Source organism: Saccostrea echinata, unplaced genomic scaffold (assembly GCF_033153115.1).
Source record: "Saccostrea echinata isolate AGI-Se365-2 ecotype Australia unplaced genomic scaffold, CSIRO_AGI_Sech_v1 ptg000052l, whole genome shotgun sequence".
Classification (NCBI taxonomy): domain Eukaryota; kingdom Metazoa; phylum Mollusca; class Bivalvia; order Ostreida; family Ostreidae; genus Saccostrea; species Saccostrea echinata.
Window position 1 is genome coordinate 3420249 of NW_026889801.1, and position 21699 is coordinate 3441947.

The following is a 21699-nucleotide window of genomic DNA, read 5'->3' on the forward strand; positions in this document are numbered from 1 at the left end:
CTGTATGCCAAAAAAGTTTTTCTCAGAGCAGTTTGCTTTCCTTATATCCTCATTTTGCAATTTTCATTAATAGTTGTTCTAATGAATGTGGCATGTATGGTGACCCAATAAACATAGTAATAATTTCTGTTTGTGACTTTTAATTCATACACTTTGATGATTAGTGTACAATATTTTTCATGAAAATTGAAAAAAAAGTCAAGTGAAACATCAGGTGATGATTTATTCTCTAATCTTAATTTGGATTTTACAACTTTTCAACCAAGTACTTCAAAGCCTCCATGGCCTTCTCAGTGGTGTTTGGAACAATTCTCCCACCCTCCAAAAGCAAATGATCAAAGTATGCTGCATAGTCCTCCCAACATCCTGTCGAGCTTGGACTAGGAAATAGTCTTTGAAACTCTAGCACGTCATGAATATCCACTGGAAATTTATAATCTACTGCACCTGTACATAAAAAAATGAAGTCATGATGTGTTGATACTGTTTTAAATTTGAGTACTGAAAAACAACCAAGGTATCGAAGGAGAAAGGTAAACACAGAAAAATATTCAAATTAAAGTTAGTGATTAGACAAATCTTTGCTAGGAAAAATACCAAAAATTTCAGGGTGGAAAAACATCATTTCTGGTTTTCCTGGGAGATTTCCATCATCATCATAGCGTCTTTGTGCTCTGATGTAATGGTTATTCCATTCTGTTTTTATTTGATCAAGTTCTTGTTGGATGATTTTCATAAAACAGAAGCGAAGGCATTCTCTAAATTGGTAAATTTTAAAGGTCAATTTTGAAAACAAGAAAAAAAATCAGGGTGAAATTTTTCCTGTAAAAAATGTTTATATTTCTTAATATTTCTTTAATTAGAAAAACACTTATAAATGGTTGGTTTAGTCTTAGTCATAAGGATTTAGGTAACATGCAGAAATATCATAATAGGTTATAAATGCGTAAATTCTTAATTTTTTAAAGTATAAATAAAGAATTTATTTCTCTTCTTACATGTGCTCGTTATTTGCTGATGAGAACATCCCTTGGTCTTCCATGTCTTTGAACAAGTCTATCCAGAAGGAGATGCCCATCTCTCTCAGTGTTCTCCACCAGCGTTCATTTCTCTTAAATCAAAATGTGTTTTTGAAAAACTGAAGGCTGATTTTTCAAAAGTAGGTCAAACTTCAAGGTTATTGAGTACAAATGTTGGTACATTCACAAGAAATACACAACTTCCCTAGGATCAACCGTTCAAAGTTATGGCCAAGGTCAAAGTTTTACAAAAGTAGGTTAAACTCCAAGACAGATTTTTTTTTACAAGAAATACACTTGAGAAATACGAAATCTCTAACATCAACCATTCAGAAGTTATGTCCAAAATTAAAGTTTTTTCATAAGTAGGTCGAACCCTATGGTCAAGGTCATTAGGTCAAAAAATGTTGGTGCATTAAAGTCTTTGCAGATAAAAATACAGACAGACCCAAAGCTATATGGATAAGGACCCCGAATCTTTAATCATAGGGGCATAAAACAATCACATAAATTAGTCATATATTAATTTCATAATGATACAGAAACAATAATATGTATATCAAATTATGTGCAGAGATATTTTAAATCATTAAACTGACTTCATTTTCAAATATTTGACAACAGGTTTCTAGAAAGGGGTATGGAGAGGGGTATGGGAGGGTTATCCCTCCCCTGGGTCAGAAAATTTATAATAAAAATGCATACAAGTCTGTTGCATTCTGGGGGTCATTTTTTTCAAATATGAAATAAACAAATAAATAGCAAAACTTTAAACAAAATATTGGTGTTTTCAGGGGTTGCAATTGCATCTCCCCCCCCCCCCCCCCCGGATGGCTCTGTAGTATAACTAATACTATAAAAAGAACTGTGTCACCTTGAACTCTATTAAATGAAACGGATGCAAATAATGAAAGTATGAAATTTGCAAAACTTATTATTTCTAAAATTATCTGTGGTATCAGATTACACAATGACGCCTATGAAAGATAATAATATGAAGAATTATTTTGGTCTTTGAAAAGTAATAGTGAAAATAATCAGTTGATCTATTTTCCCTCAGGAAAAATGTTCAGAAAAATAGAGAGTTTGAAAAGAAACTTAAATGAGGATTACACATACAAATTTTTAAAGTATTCAATTACTTCAGTTATTTGATCTTATATTAAGGACATACGCAACATACCTTACCTACTGATAATTTTTCAAGATATTCTTAATTTAAGATTATAGTGTCATCAGATGTTCATAGACAAAAAATTAGCATGCATTACCAGGGGTTTTAAAAAGATATCAAATGATGAAAATTCTTGTATAATGCAAAGAAAAATATACAAAAATAACTAAACATATATTCTAAATGTTTTGTTTACCCAAAATTGTTGAAGAAGAAGTGTACAACAGAAAATATGGACATTAAAGTTTAGCACACAGTTCTTTTAAGTATTGTAACTCTTCAACTCCAGGGAAATAGACAATAAAGTTCAAACTACGTTATGTATGTCCTTAAGTTGGGACTAACTGAATTGACTGTGATTGGAGTAGTAGACCATTCAGATTTGATCAAGTCCCCCCCCCCCCCAATTTTCAAATCAAAGGGCAAATTACTCTAACTTCTACTGCAGGAGTGTTAACTGGAATTGGAACTCAGTCCTAGGTGTGCAGATTTTAGAAGGTTATTAAACTCATCTGATTTGTTTTTACAACACAAGTTACTAAATCATATTGTTATTTAAAAAACAATCTCATATTCATACCTGGTTAGACATTGATCTTCCTTTGATAAACTCTTTTCTCCACACATGTCATCATTATCGTACCAACGGAAGGATTTTTGAATGCCCTCAATGTATATATTCTCAGTTCCAGCATCAAGTCTCACACACCTTGGAGCACCTATGTATTGGAAAACTCATACTACCATGAACTGAGACAAATATGGTTTCTTTGTTCAAGTAAATATTTTTTACAAAATAATGCATTTTATGTGTATTTATTCTGTATCAATACAAAATAATGTATTTAGAATGTTACTTAGTAGAAAATTAACTTGTGAAAATTAAACTGCATTTACAGTTTCAGGAATATATTTATCATTGATTTGTAAAAATTATATACTCAACTATTTATTTCCTCCAGGTATTTCAAGAAATATGATGCTACAACAAAAGAGTCATTGTTTGTTTTTGCAACTTTAAGCCACAGTATTCGTCTTGAAAATCTGAAAGGATAGGAATTTGATCATTTAGATTAATAGTTGATATTGTTTTCTGATATGTAGCTACAACAGTATATAACAATCATAAATTCTATAACTTCATAAATTCTTGTAATCTTACATGACTCAAATGAACACTAAAAACTGATGCAAATTAACTTACCCACACATTGCACCATGTATAGCGAAGCCAAATGGCTTCAACTTGTCGTACCCATCAACATGTGCAAGATAATTTGGTCCATTGCTTAGATACATTCTTCTTGTCAAGCAGTGACTTGCTATTAGATCAACTCCATCAGGATCGATTATTCTCAATAAACACGTTATCCCTGGAACAGTATATATATATAATTAATCATCAACCATTTTAAATTCAATAACAAAAAAAATAAATTCAATGAAATTATTATAAATATCTTATTTATATAAAACTCATTATAAGCAATAGGCACATCGTTTGAATTCTCTTTATTAATCATAATAAGATAATATACCTTCCTATAAAGATGCCATGTTTCTGAAGAAGCCTTCGTTTCATCGAACGACACCCAAGAGTCTGTCCACTGAACATCATTTCTTCCTTTGAGTAGAATATATGTAAATCATATGAAATTTTTAACATTTGTATGAGTTAACTAAAAATAATGAGCTATCATCAAAATGTAGATGTTAATGACGATTTTTCTAGATTTGATCAATCTATCAAAAAAGAAAGATGAAATAAAACACAAGCAATATTACCTGAATAGCCCTTATTGCCATATCCACATTGTATGATCTCCGTCTTCTCAAATTAAGTCTGGTCATGCGTCTTTTCAAATGTCTACAGCTTAATTATTTTAAAAAATAGTGCATAAAATATACTGTATCTTAAAATGGGAGATTTCAACTTCAATCACTAAATAACAGATATATACATACAAGTAGAACACGCATATAAACAATCTTTGAATGAGACTACAAATTTAATGTATAGTACCTTTATTACTCTTAGAGAAAATATTAGCCTATACAGGTACTTATATTATCATAACTTCTGACAATTAATAATACCTACCTTATTTTCACACCATAATTACTCCAAAGAAGGAATATGATTTCTTTATTATCGTATCCGTTGAAGAAATATTCTTGAATCTTTTCGTCAACAAACGCCATGTTGTGCAATGACTGCTGGGAATGTTATCCGGTTATAGAAAGTACTATTCGATAGAGCGATAGTGCGATGACACGATGACGATAGTGCGATAAAGCAATAACGATGTCACGATATAGCATCGCGTCATCACTATCGCGCCATCGCATCATCGCTATCGCACCATCGCATCATCGCTATCGTGCCATCGCGTCATCGCGCTATCGCTTCATCGTACCATCGCATCATCGTCATCGCATTGTCGTGCCATCGCATCATCGCCATCGCGCTATCGCACCATCGCTTCATCGTTATCGCACCATCGCTTCATCGTCATCGCATTATCGCGTCATCGCACTATCGACTCAAACCTCGATGGTGCGATGATGCGATAGTGAACTGCATGGCCCTATCCGGATTCCATAGATATTACTCTATATATTTTCTAATAATTTGTGAATAATTGAAATACAAATTTTCTTTTGATGTCTTTACTTTCCAAATTTTGCTATATTTAAAATGTATAGAACCATATCATGCCGCATACTGACATGGTATCATATTTTACCTCCTCCACGTGACCAAGTGACAAGAAATCAAGTTACCCCCTCCATATGTCCTAATGACAAATATCCATCTCTATTTTGACATCGCAAGGAACCTAATAACTGACTTCACACGACGTCACAATGTAAACAATTGTTTCTGAACGGTTTGCATCGCTCAAAGAAAATGAACGTTATTGAAAAATCATCTACAAGATAAATTCTTTATGTATACACTTAGAGGGGTATAATATAATAGGGGTAATAGAAAAATGCATATTGGGCTCAACGTCAACTCCATGAATTGGAAAGCATAAACAGAGCCCATAATTAGTCGTTTTGATAAAGAAGTATCTTCAGATTGCTAGATTCATTTTTTTTTTTTTTCAAATCGTGATAATGGGCCATCAATGTTTCAGTATATAGATATAGGAAAAAGAACCTCCTGATGAAAAATAAGAAGGGCCATATTTACTCAGGTGAGCATTGTGACCCATGGGAATCTTGCTCTAAGCATAGTTTTTGATTTCCTGCATTAAAAAAAACACAATTGACCAATTTACTCTTCATTTTCAGTTATTTATCATAATTTTTAAAAGGTCACAGAAAGATTATTATAACATTTGTTGTAATTGAGCAAACCATTTTTATGTTACACCAATAGAGTGATGTTGAGCCATTCTGAACCGTGAACTAGCTTTGTGATCAGAGTCTGTTTTGTTAATAAAATATATCATATTTGCCAAGATTAATATGACATGTTTGTATTTTCAACTTTCGTTACAGGAAGCACACAAGCAAGTTTTATCATACATTTCCCAGTGGTTCTTGAGAAGATTTTTTAAAGATGCCACCACATTTTCAGAATTCATAATCATCTCCTCTTGAAAGAGGATGTGGCACCTTCTGTGAAAAAAACTTAAAGCCCCTTCACCCAAGGATGCTTTGTGGCAAGAAATTTACCCAGTGGTGTTCTTTAAAAGAAGTCGAAAATGTGAAAAGTTTTTAGCTCACATCTTATCAGCAGTATAATGATTCTAGTACTTACTAAATCCCTTTTATTGTTTCTGTGAAATATTAAGTGTCTGGTGAAAACATTTTATCAAACTGTCGAGGTTTATTTTTTATTTTATTTTATTTTTTTTTTTTTATTTTATTTTTTTTCGATTTCGTGCATTTTCAAGTATCGTGAGATCTGTATTGAAATGTGGAATGATATTTTCTTTTAAGTGATATTCGTGAGAACTAAAGGCATTGTGCTGTTAATAAGTTATAAGCTTGACATTTAATTTGATTTACAAGTATCGAAAATCGAGTTCAGTTTAATTTGGGGCGGTGAAATCTCTTTTCATAATCGCGCCGGTTCTTACGTTTTCCTGGAGCATCAGATATCAAAATAGCAAAAAGTTATATTTACTTTTTCTTCTTTTCTATGACCTTGTCATTTTTGTTTTTGTGATGGGAAAAAAGTTTTCATAATTCTAATTCGACTTGTAGAACCATTCATACGTTCCAACCAACAACAAGGCATTTGTCAAAGTTCCGCTTCGACAGTATTGATGGGCGTCATGTTTGATGAGGCAGGTGCGTGCGCCAATGCCTGTAGTTCATGTAATGGTAAATTAATTATTTTGGATGATGGGTTTATTTCAAGAAATGTAAATACAAAGATAAAATAACTAGATGGTAAAGAAAAAAAAATATTCTTATAGTGTTTTTATACACAGAGAGACGTTCTATGTGGAAAAAAAGAAGAAAAAGATGGCGTATAGGGAAATTCTTGGGGAACTGGAAATTTAAAATCTGAAACTGGAAAATGAGAAAGGTATTCACGAAACAAAGAAGCTTGGGATAGAACAAAAGAAATTAGTAAAGAAGAGGAAATTTAAGAAATTACAAATTGAAATTAAATTTCTTGAAATGAAGAAGTTATATTTAATATGCAAACTTAATTCTGAATTTCCAGAATGACTGTTGAATCCAGCAAGCATATTAGTATTTAAATCTCTACTCTCCTTTCAATGAGTTGTTGGGATCTTAAACTTTTGATTCAAGATTTTCTGGGCAGCATACTCACAAATACAATAACGCATGTAACAGTAAAGTTATCAAACCTTTCTTTTTGTTTCATGAATTGTTATTTAAGTGAAAAGTATTGGGTTTTATTGTATTTTCAAATTAAGCGGGTATTATGTGGATGATATGAATGACCTGGAAAAAAGAAGTTTAGTCTTCTTGTCATTGTTTTCCATAATTTATGTCCCACCCACTAAATCAACTCTTAAATGCATTGCAATCTGTGTACTGTCCCGTATGAAAAGGAAAGAGGTGATGGATGGGGAAAATCGTATGCATCTCCCCTTAATAGTTTTGACAGTATATATCTTTGCATTACAACCAGGTAAAAAAGAAAAAGAATAATTATTAAAAAGTTATGAATTGTGAATGCATTTGGGATAAAATAATGTAGCTGCAATAATCTAGCCCTCTCCGATTATTATTATTATTATTAATATTATTATTATTATTATTATTATTTATTTACTTATTTATTTATTTATTTTTGGAGAGGGCTACAACTGCATAGGATCTCTGTAATGGTGCAAATTGTGTGATTCTTATGACTTAAATCATCAATAAATGGCTGTATTGTTAATATTACTTAATACCTGAACTCAAAAAATGTAGCAATGTAAGACATGAATTATCCAAAAATATACAGAATAATCTATATATAGGTTATTTTTCGTTTATTTTAACATCACATCTTGAATTTATCCATCATGTTTATTGACCTTCATGGATTATATTTTGGGTCAGCCAATGAAAATTCGGGATCTTAATATAGGGAATGGGTCTATTTAGGAATTTCCATGTTTTAAGCACAAATAAATATCACTGTTTATGAAAAATATTTCGTATGGAATGCATTTATTCATCGAAATAATGTGATATCATACATTTTAAGCATTTATCAACTCCAACATTTACTTTATTAAGCTTTTCTAAATTTCAAGTGCAAGTCTCAGTACTTCACGCGAGAATTTTCATAGCAGCTAAGGAAGAGGATTGGTAACCACGCACATTTATTTTACCTTGTTTTAGCGTACAAAGGAATAGGTTGTTAGTAATAAATAAAGAATCATTTATATTTGTAGGAATTTGGATGCGAAAGCAATTTATTTTGTCTCCCGTATTATATATATATATATATATATATATATATATATATATATATATATATATATATATATATATATATATATATATATATATATATATATATATATATATATATATATATATATATATATATTTGTACCATTATGGAGATTCTGTGGAATTGTAACCCTCTCCTGAACATCAGATAAAAATATCGGAGAGGGATACATTATTGCAGCTTTAATTAACTCTGCAAAATAAGATGCAATCCTGATGACGTCACACCATTTAATATTTCTGAAAACGGGATGACATCATTTGTCTCATATATATATATATATATATATATATATATATATATATATATATATATATATATATATATATATATATATATATATATATATATATATATATATATATATATATATATTATATATATATATATATATTCAAATGTCTATTACAGAACTTGCTTTAAATTTGTTTGTTTAAATGTTTATTATGATCATACCAGTAAATAAGAATAATTGACAAAGTATTTATATTTAATTTTAAGCTTTAAAGACTATTGATTTCTTGACTATGCAGATGGAAGAAATAGACTATTTGCTAGGGAAACTTTTGGACCAGGTGTCCATAGAAACCATGACCCAAATCATTTTTATTTTATTTCACATACATGGATCATAGTGCAGAAGAAACTTATGTATTGGAAATCAACGAATTCTGAGAACCTCAGTGTATAACTTATATAGCTCTTTTGCATGATTTTTTCATTGACTGGTACATGTACTTATAATTAACGAGGCGGACTCCAATTTGAGTGCGCATGACTTTGCACAGATTTTTAATTTCATGATGTGATATGTGCGAAATTACAACTATCCCAAACATTGGGATTTTAATACAGAATTAACATTATCTGTAACGCCTATGGGTCTGAAACTGTACTTTTACGACAATAATAAGGAAAAAACGCTGAAATGGCTCTAACGACGTCACTTTTTTTCCGATTTTGTAAGCAATGCATGTCGCTGAAGAATGACACATGACTCCCTTGTATATTCAATACGTCCATGGATTTTATTCTAAAACTGTTGTCAGAACATTGAAAGAAACGTACTAGCAATCTAAATATTGCTATTTTTTACCAAAATAATTCATCCGCGCCGATAAATCACCTGCACGATATATATCTATACCGCATAATGGCAATTTTAGAGGTAATGCTGATTGAAAAAAATAAACTTAAGTTTGTAATAATTCCTAGCCCAACCTAGACGGTCAACTTTTTGAAATTTCTCAATTTGGTGACTTTTTACAATAACTTTCATGTACTTCGCTGAAAAAGAAATCTCTAGTTCAGAAATGCAAAAAATATGGGAAAAATTAATAATTTGGCGCTTTTCCAACAAATTCCCTTAGGGTCTAATAGTATAATATGACAACTTTTGAGATAGTCCCTTTAAGAAATCGGGACGGTAAACATTCGATTTTTTAATCTTAAAACAAGAAATATAATAGCAAAAATTAATTCAAGAAAATTTGTCAAAATCTCTAGGGTAGGAATAATTAGACTCGGCCTCGTTAAGTGGACAAACGCTCAATATGTTAGGTAATGAGGTGGAAATATAATTGGACAGTACAAAACTCCTTCTCTTCCGTTTAACATTGTTTGGATCATGTATTATTATAGTTTAATGTAAATTAAAGATTACATGAATATTAAAAATAATCTATGTTGCATAAATCACAAATGTCTGATTTGATCAAATATTTTTTTACTAACTCTGAAATAAAAACAGGAATTGGTATCTTGTTCAAACTGTTTGGAGTGAATCTTTTTATGTAACGTTGATTTGATATACATACAATCAAATTTAGATCTTCTTACTTTTTTTAACATGCAGCCTATCGAAACAATTTTATACCAATATAATTTACTTGAAAAAAAATAATATTATCCATTGTCTTTTTCTTTCAGCGATGGAGGGTTTGCTTTGGTTGAGGTTAATTGTTTTTTGTGTATTGCTCCAGCGTTCACATTCCATCTGTAAGTATTGTTTTTTTTTTTTTTTAAAACTCAACATGATAAATTATGTTTCAGGAAAGTATGTACATAATACGAGAGAGATATATATCCCCCCCCCCCCCTTTGAAAAATCTTAATTGTATGACATTACATCATACATTGTACTGATGCAAGCCTTTTTCTCCAATAATGAATACTTATAGTTCATTAGAAATATTTACAAAACTGCAAGTAGCTAAGAGTTAAGCTTATTGTATGATCACAAAACATCGCTTCCACAAAGGATTAAAATCCATATCAAAAAGTCTCATTAAATGTTTGCTTGATTGTATTTTATCTCCTTTCAAAATTGAAAACTTAAAGTGTACATGTTTCCAATTCACGCAGCAATTTCGCAGTCATTATGATTATTAAAACCCTTTGACGTCCGACAAATATTGAGCACCGCTGATATTAAATGTTGGCGTTTTGTAAATACCTTAAGGTAGTACAAAACACCCAATTAAATCTTTTTGAAACTAATTTCTTAAAAATTACATGAGAAAAAAAGAATAATATCCCTATATTGTCAATGTTTGTAAGAAAAATAATAACCTGTGACATGTTTTCGTTTTATCTTTTTTTCAACATTAGAGACATCAATGTATTGGTCACTTGGGAACTTACATTTAAGAATGTTTTTATGCTGTCTAAATGCTATATGACAGTCTGTTATTTGGACATATATACGAGAAGTCTCCATTCTTTATCTACAATAAAGGTCAAAGTCATATTTAGAGGTCAAAGGTCAAATATTGTGACGTCTTCTACTGAATGTTTCTCTTTTTTGCCACTGAAATTTTTTTAATCGCCAAAATATCTGAAATCATCAATTCAATTTTCCGTATTTTGACATATTTTACACTGAGGTTCAATTCAATCAATCTGTTGATTTTTTTTTTAAAAATTGAATCATACATTTTTTCTTAAGAGAACTTAAAATGTAGCATATTTACATGTGAATTTTCAATCCCGGGGCTACGTTTGGCCTTGTTTTACATCATATTTTACACAAATTTACCAATATTAATATATTTTACTGAATTGTAGTAACAAAAAGGTTGCCTTTATAAAAAGCATCACACAAGTTTGCCATAGATCAATTGATATTTTTTTAATCAGGTACATTCTCTAGTCGATTCTGATTTAACAATCTTCTTGCAGGGGTCTGATAAGCAATATTTCAAAGTATGTAAGCAAAAAATGTGCGGTTGGATTTTTTTCATATTACATATAAGGAGAGATTTTTGTATCCTAGAACAAAAAATTAAAGTTTCAAAAAAAAAAAAAATGAATTTGAGGAAAATCTTCAACTATCTATTGTGTACTTCCTAGCTGGGATGTAATAAAACAATGTGTATTTTCTGAAACTAGAAGAGATGCGTAATATTTTCTCTCGTCAACGGGGTAATTTTTCTATTATCTTGGTAATATATTTTTTCGACATTTATGACATAAACGTGTTTAAAATTTACCCTGTTAAAGATTGACCCCCGACTACAGCGTTTTACTAGAATGACCAACTAAAGGATCTCTTTGCCGCCCCCTTTTTTTCAGGTGTCTAGTATGATAAACAACTCATTGTTAACAGCCACCTAGAATCAAAAAGGCTTGAGTTTATTCTTTTCCCAAATGGTATGGTAGATTTTTTTTTTTCCCGGTATCAATTATACAACTGTATATACACATGTACAATTATACAACTGTATATACACATGTACAATTATACAACTGTATATACACATGTACATATGACAATAGAACAGCAAAATTTTACGACAAAAATAACAAGTTTTACAATATAACATGTATTTGATACCTAAATTTCAATTCATTGCAAAAAAGATACGTAAAACAGCGGAATTCATATCCATGCATAACTTTGATTTACCTACACATCTCAAGAACATCTAATTAGCGATCTGATAGAAGAACTTGGGTTTAAATCTTTTTACTCCATGGTCCACTCTCTAAGGATGATATTCCTCAAAATCACGCTTCAGTCTTTTAATGGTTTTAACATTCCAGTCGACGAAGGTGAATTCGACTTATCCTTTCTTTACGCTAGATTCTTAAACTTTTGGAACGTCCTTACAAACAAAGATACACGCAGGTTCCATCACATGCTCTACCAAGCCCCTATTTTTACTTCTCAGAAAAATTTAAACTGCTGTGAAGGAGAAACTGAAGACTCACTATGCTTCAACATATTCATGAAATTGTGTGTAAATCATATGAATTATAGATTTTAAAATCTCTGACAAACTTCTACATTTTTTAAACATTTAAAAACATCTCATTTTTTTTCAAAGTCAATTACACCAATACGTATGACATACATGTGATAAGTCAAAGACCACAAAACTGTACAGGAGCCATAAAAAAAAAAACTGGAATTTGGGTGAAAAAACTGTACACTGCCTATCAAAAAACGGTACAAAAACGGTATAAAATATCGCTTAAATTCTTCTGATAAGGCACCTTATTTCTAAACCAACAAATATATATCATTGCAAATGTTTTATTTTAAAAGTCGTAATGGAGATTTGAATGCTTTAAAATTTCATATATTGTGTTTTATAATCACAATGTTCTTATGAATCGACTATAAATTAACTAGTTTAGATGATAGTTTGTTTGCCAGCTTTATATAGTATTAACCTGAGAGTCAATGTCTCCAATTTACATCTTGTTCATATTACTAATATATACATCAGCAATGCTAAATAACAGCAGCAAAGCCCTACAATCATACATAAATTTCAGCACATAAAAACTTAAAACTATATCCTTCATTTCATCATAATCATGGTAATAAACATCGGAGATCTGGGTCAGATTCATGTATATGAAGTCATGTATGTCAGCTTTAGAAGTTGGCTTAATTTTTTTTCAATCAAATTACGAAACATTAACATTTGTAATTAAGTACCCCTTTAAAAATAAAGCTACCTAAAGGGGCATCTTGATACAAAATACAAATTGCTAGAATTAGACTATCTGCACATAATCTAAATGTTGAAACTGGTAGATATGTTAATGAAATTAGAAAAAACAGATTATGTAAAATGTGCTCTTTGAATGTTATCGAAGACGAATTTCATTTTATTTTACAATGTCCTTTTTATCATGACCTCAGATCTAAGTATTTGAAAAAGTATTATTATAAGAAATCCAGTGTTTGGAAATTAATTCAACTTCTAAGTGTACAAAATATAAAGGAACTTTGTAACCTTGGAAAATATTTATATCAAGCTTCCACTAGAAGAATGAAACATCTGTAAATTTTTAGTGTTTTATAATTACAGTTGCCTGTTAGAAAACACGTCCTACATAGTTTACTTGCTATTTATTGATTAGGCTCACTCTCATATTGTTATATTTTACAATATTGTATATATGTTTATATATGTAATCTGATGTGTCGTATGACGCAAAGAAATAAAGAACTTGAATTGATACGGATTTATAGCAAGATAATTATCCCAATTGGCAGTTCACACCTTCACACGCGATGGTTTGTGTACACTTCACAATTATCAGAAGGTCAAGTGTCACACAGGTGACGTTTTCCGGTGTCTAGCGAGCGAGAATGAGAGGAAAATGGCGGCATTTAGCGAGAAATTCAAAATACTGTACAAATTTTCATATTCCGTGAATTTTGGTGTCCTGCCGGTACACGATGAATGGGCTCGAAAAAACTGTACATTTTGCGTACGGCCGGTACATATCACATGTATGGTATGATTTTACAACACTTTAAAGAGCCATTCCTTATGATAAATTAAAGATTAGGTGTTTCGTACGGAAGCGTATTAGTGCCACTTGGACACTTTATTTTTTTTTAATTTCCACACTTTAATGTGTAAATTTTACACTTTAATGTGTAAATTTTACACTTTAATGTGTAAATTTTACACTTTAATCTGTAAATTTTACACTTTAAACTGTAAATTTTACACTTTAAACTGTAAAATTTACACTTTAATCTGTAAATTTTACACTTTAATCTGTAAAATTTACACTTTAAACTGTAAAATTTACACTTTAATGTGTAAATTTTACACTTTAAACTGTAAATTTTACACATTAATCTGTAAAATTTACACTTTAATCTGTAAATTTTACACATTAATCTGTAAAATTTACACTTTAATCTGTAAATTTTACACTTTAATGTGTAAATTTTACACTTTAATCTGTAAAATTTACACTTTAATGTGTAAATTTTACACTTTAAACTGTAAATTTTACACATTAATCTGTAAAATTTACACTTTAATCTGTAAATTTTACACTTTTATCTATTGATTTTACTATTTATACTTAATTTTATATTTCACAGAAGCATGGAGCCATTTCTACGGAAACGAGGCGTTGACGAAGACACTTTAAGAGCTCTTAGGGATCAAAAGGTAAGCTATTTGACTTTGTTAATAACAATGTGATGAAATATACTTGAATGGTAGTTAAAATAAGGTGAGTTAAGTAAAAAGTTCTAATGTGAAAAATTATCTGCATTTGATATGTATGTTAGATGTACAATATGTTTGTTAGAAGTACAATATACCGGTAACTGCACTATATGGACTTGTATATTTTAACGCTAGCAACATAAATTCTAGCAAAAAAAATACGTGCAATAAAACTGCTACACGTAGTATTAAACTAATTAACATTGATAGATTTTATAAAAGCCACTCTTGTCCCTAAAATTTAAGTCATAAGGAATAATTTTGCCTATAAAATCTTAAAGGTTGACGCCAGAAAAACTGCATTTAATATTGCATCACACTTGAGATGATTTCAGTATATTATATAGTTGAAATTAACATGATCCTGAACATAATTATAAACCTACTTTCGTTTTCGATAATGTACATTGTACTCCGAGATAAGTGGTCGAAATACTTTGTCGGCTCAGTAAATCAGTAAATAGTAAATGATATTTATTAACTCTTTATTTATCATTTATTTATTAAAAATATTTTTTAAATGTTTTCTTTCTTAGATGGTCTCGACATAGTGACTTCGTTAAAGATATTACAGCCAAATGTGTAGAGGCTGGTTTTTTAATGTACGTAGCGGGAACGGAACACTGTTTAAAAAATCAATTAATTTTTTCCCGGTTTATGAATATCAGATATATTGTACACACGTCTATATAGTTTTACCCGAGTTATGCATGTAATAGCAGGTATACAATTTTGCTTTGCAAAACTCAAGATGCTGCAGGCGAACATTTTTAAGAGAGAAAGAGAGAGAGAGAGAGGAATTATCTCATTCTTTAGATTTTTGCATTAAAAAACAGGCATATAATATAGGGGGGGGGGGGGGGTAGAATGAAAAGATCCATTATTAGATCCCTGTCCGAGAAAACAAGGCAACAGCTATTTACTTTCACTACAAATTCTGAGAAGTAGTACTTCGGAGTGTTTTCAAAGTACATTTTCTTAGGACTATAAAATACAAATAAGTGAGACGTAAAAAAAATGAAGATTACCTGCTCCATTGACTAATTCTGTGATTTTTGGACCTAAACGTATTGTAAGATTTTGATAAATTTTTTGGATTACAAAATTATGACTTTTTTTTAATTGTCAGTACAAACAACTCGGAAAAATATGGTATTGCTCTGTCAATATTTGCATCAATTTTATTACTCACTCTTGCGCGGACCTTAATCTAGAGTACATGTACTGTAAAGCATAATTAAAAGCTCGTATTTATGCATGTCCATCCGTTCATCCTTCTGTCCGATCGACTGTTATTTAAACAATTAAATCCTTTCTTTGGTTGTTATTATGGGAATTAATGTCGCAGCTGTTGCAGAAAAAATACATAACCCGCGTAAGCGGGTTTTGTAATTCTTTTCTGCAATAGCTGCGACGTTAATTCCCGGACTAACAACCAAAGAAAGACGTTTTATTGTTTATATTTATATCTGTATAAAAATCATTTGAAGTAGGATTAAAAAGATTAACTATTGTATTATTGATATGTACGCCATAGTACATTTCTGGAACAGTCACTGATCAAGAAATCTGCATGTACAGGTGATATGCCTAGTGTTGTTCATGAACTAATAAACGGCAATGGTTTTCTTCAGAAATAAAGGAGAAAATATTCAGCGGATGTAAATATACCTTATATCTTGCTTAGAAGAACAGCATTTTTAAAATACAAGGTTTACCGAAATTGTTTCCTTTGAACGTCACCTTTGACCAACTTTTCAAAATACATCATAATGCCATATTACACGTATTCGGTGACCTTAACTGATACATGTTTACAAGTATGTGTTGTTTGGCGAGTTCACGGCCTGTTAAATGTTCATATGTTAAAAATATCTGATTCATCATAACACCCACTTGACCTTAACCCTTGACTTATTTTTCAAGAATTCTTCAAATCTCGGGGATCATATGAATAATCTTGATGTTGCCATCTAATGTCGGCCTGGAATTATACTATGTAAAATCTTTTTAGTTTTATATATATAGAAAATTTTGTATGTTGACATCGCTGCAAATAACTAATTTGTGATCCTCGACTGACTCCGCATCTGGCCATGCTTCATTTAAAAGAGGTCATTGTCGATTGTACGAGACATCCCAATAGATTCGAGTGGCAAATCAGTATTGTGTGATTTATTTCCAGAAGCTCGTCCCCGACGTCGATCATTTACGGACTCGGGAGACAGTATATCTTCGACCTTAACAGGATCAATTCATACGGTGTAAAAAGGGAGGTTATTAGTCCCCTATAAGTCTTACCAGAGGGGACTATAGGTTTCCTTTTCGTCTGTCTGTCCGTCCGTCTGTAACTCCGTCTGTCTGTCAGTCTGTCTCACTTGGTTTTGGGCACTTTTTTTCTAACCGCTTGCAGATATTGCGATGATTTTTGGTATGTGAGTCTACCTTGATGAATTATAGATTAAGTTTGCATTATGATTTTTTGACGGAATTACGGCATTTTCAATTTTTAATGGGAACCAGATTACACTTGCCGGTAGGTGACTAGCATTGCTAATGCAATTCTCTCAGAATGCTTGTTTTTTTTTATGAAGAAAAAAAGTTATTTCCTGTTAGTATATCTTTAATGTAGAGGTATCGAATATTATTAAAACTTATATTATATCGAGTAAGTGGTACATGTACGCGGTTTTCTTTTCTTTTTTTTTTAAGTTTAATGTCCTGAAAACTTGGAGGTTGTCATTTTGGACAAAAGTAACAGAGAATATTTTTTGTAAAAAAGAGACTTTCATTTGCTGTAACTATTCCAAACAGTGCATGAAAACAATAGATCGGGTATGATGTAGTGTTTTATTTTTAATTAAATGCTCTGAAAAATCCGGATATGTAATTTTGAACATAAGCCACTGAAAAGCAAATTGCATAATAAATCAGAAATAAAAATATATTTTACATATGAACATACATAGAAATATTGCATATTTTTATAAATCGTGAAATTTTAATACGTATTCTTATGTATACATTTATTATCAATAATCTATCACTTAAAAATCCATACATCAACTCTGACACTCACATCTATAGAGTAACCCGATCTCCCGGGCTGCAATTAGTTTTTTTTTTTTTTTTTTTTTTTTTTTTTTGTTAAATAAATTTTATTTAATTATTCATTTTGACTTGAATTTCCATGGATTGTTACTTGTATATTAAATATTATTTACTGCAGTTTTATACTCATAGGGGCTTGTCTTCCGGATTGTTAAATGTAAAATAAATTCAATTTTGAATATACTTCAAATACACTTAAAAATAGTTACAATAAAGATTATGACATTTTCAGTACCACACCTCTATACATAAATTCTACAAGGGACGAAAGCTCTCATCTTGGAAAAAATACCCCTCACGCACTTCAGCACCTATTTCTGGACTCAAAAGCATTAATTTATTTCGTTGTCATGGTTCTTTCCCCTACAGTGATAATTTTCCTAAATATTGATGTGTCTGTCAGTCATCCACACAAGTTTGTTCAAATCCTGACCACTTGGGATAGGTTCAATAATAGGCGATCAAAGTTTAACCTAGGAATATTTTAAAAATTTCGTCAAGAAGAACAAACTTTAAGCTTAGATTAGTTATATTGATTTGGAAGCATCCTCAGTAAGTGTAGATTAAAACTTGCTCAAATTGTGATCCATGGAAATAGGGGACCATAATAGTTGATTAAAGTTTTACACAGTTATATTCCCTCTTAAACGGCAAAGCATTTATAAGTCATATCGATATGAAGCCATCCTCGGGTAAATTTATTTTAGTTCAGATCAGCCCCCATTCCTCGGGAATAGGTTGAAAGTACCATAGGAGATCAGAGTTTTACAATGAAGTATATAGGAAGAAATCTCTAAATAATTGGCAATTCATGCACTCTTAAGGTATTCCATCCCTAATAGCAACAGATTCAATGAAATTGAATACATATCAGATGTGTACATGTAGGTGTTGAATACTCAGTATATTTAGACGTAATTCCAATTAATTTTATTACTATAAGCATGTAAGAATGGGATGTGTTCTAATATATGACCCTGAATTTTGGTAAGAGTTATACTCTCTATTTTTAATTAATTAAAAAAACAACAATTTAAAAAAAAACTTATCTGGTAAAAAAAAATTCGTTTGTCATTCTTTTTCTAATGTTTTAATACATTTTCCACCTCAGTATTTATTGATATTCTTAATTATTTAAATTTATTTTTAAAAAGCACTTGTCCTCGCTTGATTCAGTGCAATTTTTGTTAATTTATTACTGCTTAGTTAATTACATTTTTGAACTTTCTCTCGGTAAATCCTTTTCTACTGTAAAATGCTTTCAGAGTATAATGTATGTTATGGACATTTAAGGATAGAGAATTTGGTCCTATTAGGGACGGAAACCCTTAATCGTGTAAAAAAAAATCAAATATTTCTAAGTTGCGGGATTTTTTTTCGTGGATCTTTGGTCAATGGTTGGGCTAAATCAGAGATCCAATTTTTGCAAACTAAGGAAAATGTGGACAGGAAATTAAAATCTTCTGCAGAACAGCAGGATCATTATACTCATATTGATATGGAAGCACATTATTGTACATTTTGTACGTTTTGTACATTCCATTTTGAGAAAATCGTAGTTCCAATAGGTCTAGGTATTGGTCCATAATGAAGTCAACATTTCTGTGATAATTATTATTTCTTTTAAATCTGAAGAATAGTAGGGAAAAAGTGATCATTGAGATTTATGAACCTCTTGTAGATTAAATATGATATCCGAGGAGCAAATTCATACACTTATGATAATAATCATATTTTGCAGATAGACGAAGATGCTGTCCGAGGCATGACGGATTCAGATTTATCGGAATACCTCCCGAAGAAAGGAGATCGATTTGCCTTAAAAGACTTTCTTACCCAAGCATTCAATAAACCGAAAACAAGAAAATCCAGTCTGATGGATCGATTAAGAGATCGACTACGAAGTAGCAGGGCCAACTCTGCAGAAACGTGTACTGATGATCCAGAATCCACCGTAAAGAAAATTCCCAAGTTAAGTGCTAAGAAAGAAGTACATAAAGTTCATCTTGGGTGGTACCACTTCGATAAAAAGAAGAAGGTTTATCTGCATGTAAGAGCAAAGGCAGGGGGAGGAAAAAGAACATTGATGTTAAACAAAAACATGAACAAAGAATCCATTATAAAAGAATGCTTGGATCTTTTTTTCCCCAATGGGAAAAGTCAGCATGGAGAACTGAAGAACATGGAAGTTGAATTAACAGATTTCCAGCTTAAACCTTTAGAGGATGAAGAAACAACCTTGGGTGATATAATAGACAAGGCTAAACTACAATTTATCCACTTTTACTTACGCACCAGACTCCAAAAGCAAATTTCAGATGATAGTGATGATGATGAAAAGCAGAAAGAGGAAAAACGTGAACAAAAGTTAAGTACAATAAGCACATTGCCAATATCATGTAATGCTAGCGAGAAGTGTAAAGAATCCAAAGATGAACCAAATGAGATCAGTGAAGGAGCTAAAAAAAATGAAGAAGACCCAAAGTCTAGTATTTCTACCCCTTCGACAATTCCATGTAAAGATAGTCAACAAACTACAGAATCAAATGACAAGCAGGTGGGGAGTATTGTTGGAGACGAAGGTGGTGTCCTCATGAAACTACGTTCTTCTAATCCCAGTTCAGCAGATGAGAATGGCAGCTCACCATTACCTGACCCTCTTTTCTTTCCAGTTTGGGAAGACAGTTTGGAGGAAGTGGCCTTCACACACGCTGAGCCAATATTACAAACTGTTCGTGAGCCTAAAGAATTTGGAATTATTGTCCACAGGGGTCAAGTTCTGCGAGAACTTATCAAGATATTCAAAGACAACCCAGATGTTGACTTTACAAAAGACATCATAACTGCCACCATTATTCTTCCAAATGGGGAAAGAGAACAGGCTTATGACAGTGGGGGTGTCATGAGGGATATGCTGACTGAATTCTGGGACGACTTCTATGAACAGTGCACCACTGGCACAAATTTGAAAGTCCCATGTCTACGCCACGATATGGAGGCGGCAGATTGGAAAGCTGTCGGAAGAGTTATAGCATTAGGATGGATTCTTCAGAAGGTGCTACCCATTCGACTGGCTCCAAATTTTCTAAAATCGTCGTTGTATGGAATTGCTAGTGACAGACTTAGGGAAGAATTTCTTCAATTCATTCCCAGCAGTGAAAGTATGGTTCTTTCCAGTGCACTTGAAGGCATGGAAAATGTCGAAATGGACGAACTTCTTGAGATCCTTTCAACTCATGATTGCAAAGTTAAAGTAACGAAAGATAATTTGGGAGCAGTTATTGATCAAATAGCGCATTTGGAAATGGTTCAAGAACCAGCATTTATCAGAGAATGTCTTTTTGAGGTGCTTATAACTTACGAACTAGTTATGGATGTTGAAAAGGAGTTTCAGAAAATCACACCTACATCAAAGAAATTAATTTCGTCCCTTGAATGCGAAGAATTAGAATCTGATTCCTTCAAATATCTCAAACGATACATCCGTGAAATTGACACGGATACAAGGATGCTGCGCACCTTGCTTCGATTCTTAACAGCTAGTGATCTCATGCTGTATGATTCGGAGGGAATTTTTTTTCAAAATTCAAGTCAAAATAGTTGACCTAGAGGGCATTGCAAGGAGACCTATTGCGCATACTTGTGGGAGAGTTTTAGACCTACCGAGAATATACGAGAGCTACACAGTTTTCAAGGCTGAAATGAATGCAATACTTAATTCCAACATTTGGGTTATGGATTTTGCATAAATTTGAATTTCGACATACATTTGAACGAAAGAGTAGATCTTTGTTTACTTTGTTTACATGTAACACAAAGAACAATTATGATTTTGCTTAGAAAAGGCAAATACTGTATTTCACACTGATTAAGTTAAATCAGCCACTTTATGGAAGTACTAATATGAGAAAATCATAAGTACATTTTATCATTTTTAGCATATAAAAAATATCTGTCTTT

General features: G+C 31.4%; 3 protein-coding genes across 3 annotated transcripts in view; 1 reads left to right on the top strand and 2 right to left on the bottom strand.

Annotated features, from left to right (window-relative positions):
* LOC133204101 (uncharacterized) overlaps positions 1 to 21699 on the top strand; it is a 110744-nt gene that overhangs the window by 55952 nt on the left and 33093 nt on the right. The window lies entirely within an intron of this gene.
* Positions 210 to 1096, bottom strand: LOC133204104 (uncharacterized). Its single transcript, XM_061339861.1, has 3 exons — positions 999 to 1096; positions 598 to 758; positions 210 to 447 (listed from the first exon to the last, which is right to left on the bottom strand). The coding sequence occupies exons 1-3, from the start codon at positions 1076 to 1078 to the stop codon at positions 248 to 250; spliced, it is 441 nt and encodes a 146-aa protein (XP_061195845.1). The 5' UTR covers positions 1079 to 1096; the 3' UTR covers positions 210 to 247.
* Positions 2633 to 3516, bottom strand: LOC133204273 (uncharacterized). The gene is made up of 4 exons (XM_061340012.1): positions 3398 to 3516; positions 3140 to 3237; positions 2774 to 2912; positions 2633 to 2669 (listed from the first exon to the last, which is right to left on the bottom strand). The coding sequence occupies exons 1-4, from the start codon at positions 3490 to 3492 to the stop codon at positions 2633 to 2635; spliced, it is 369 nt and encodes a 122-aa protein (XP_061195996.1). The 5' UTR covers positions 3493 to 3516.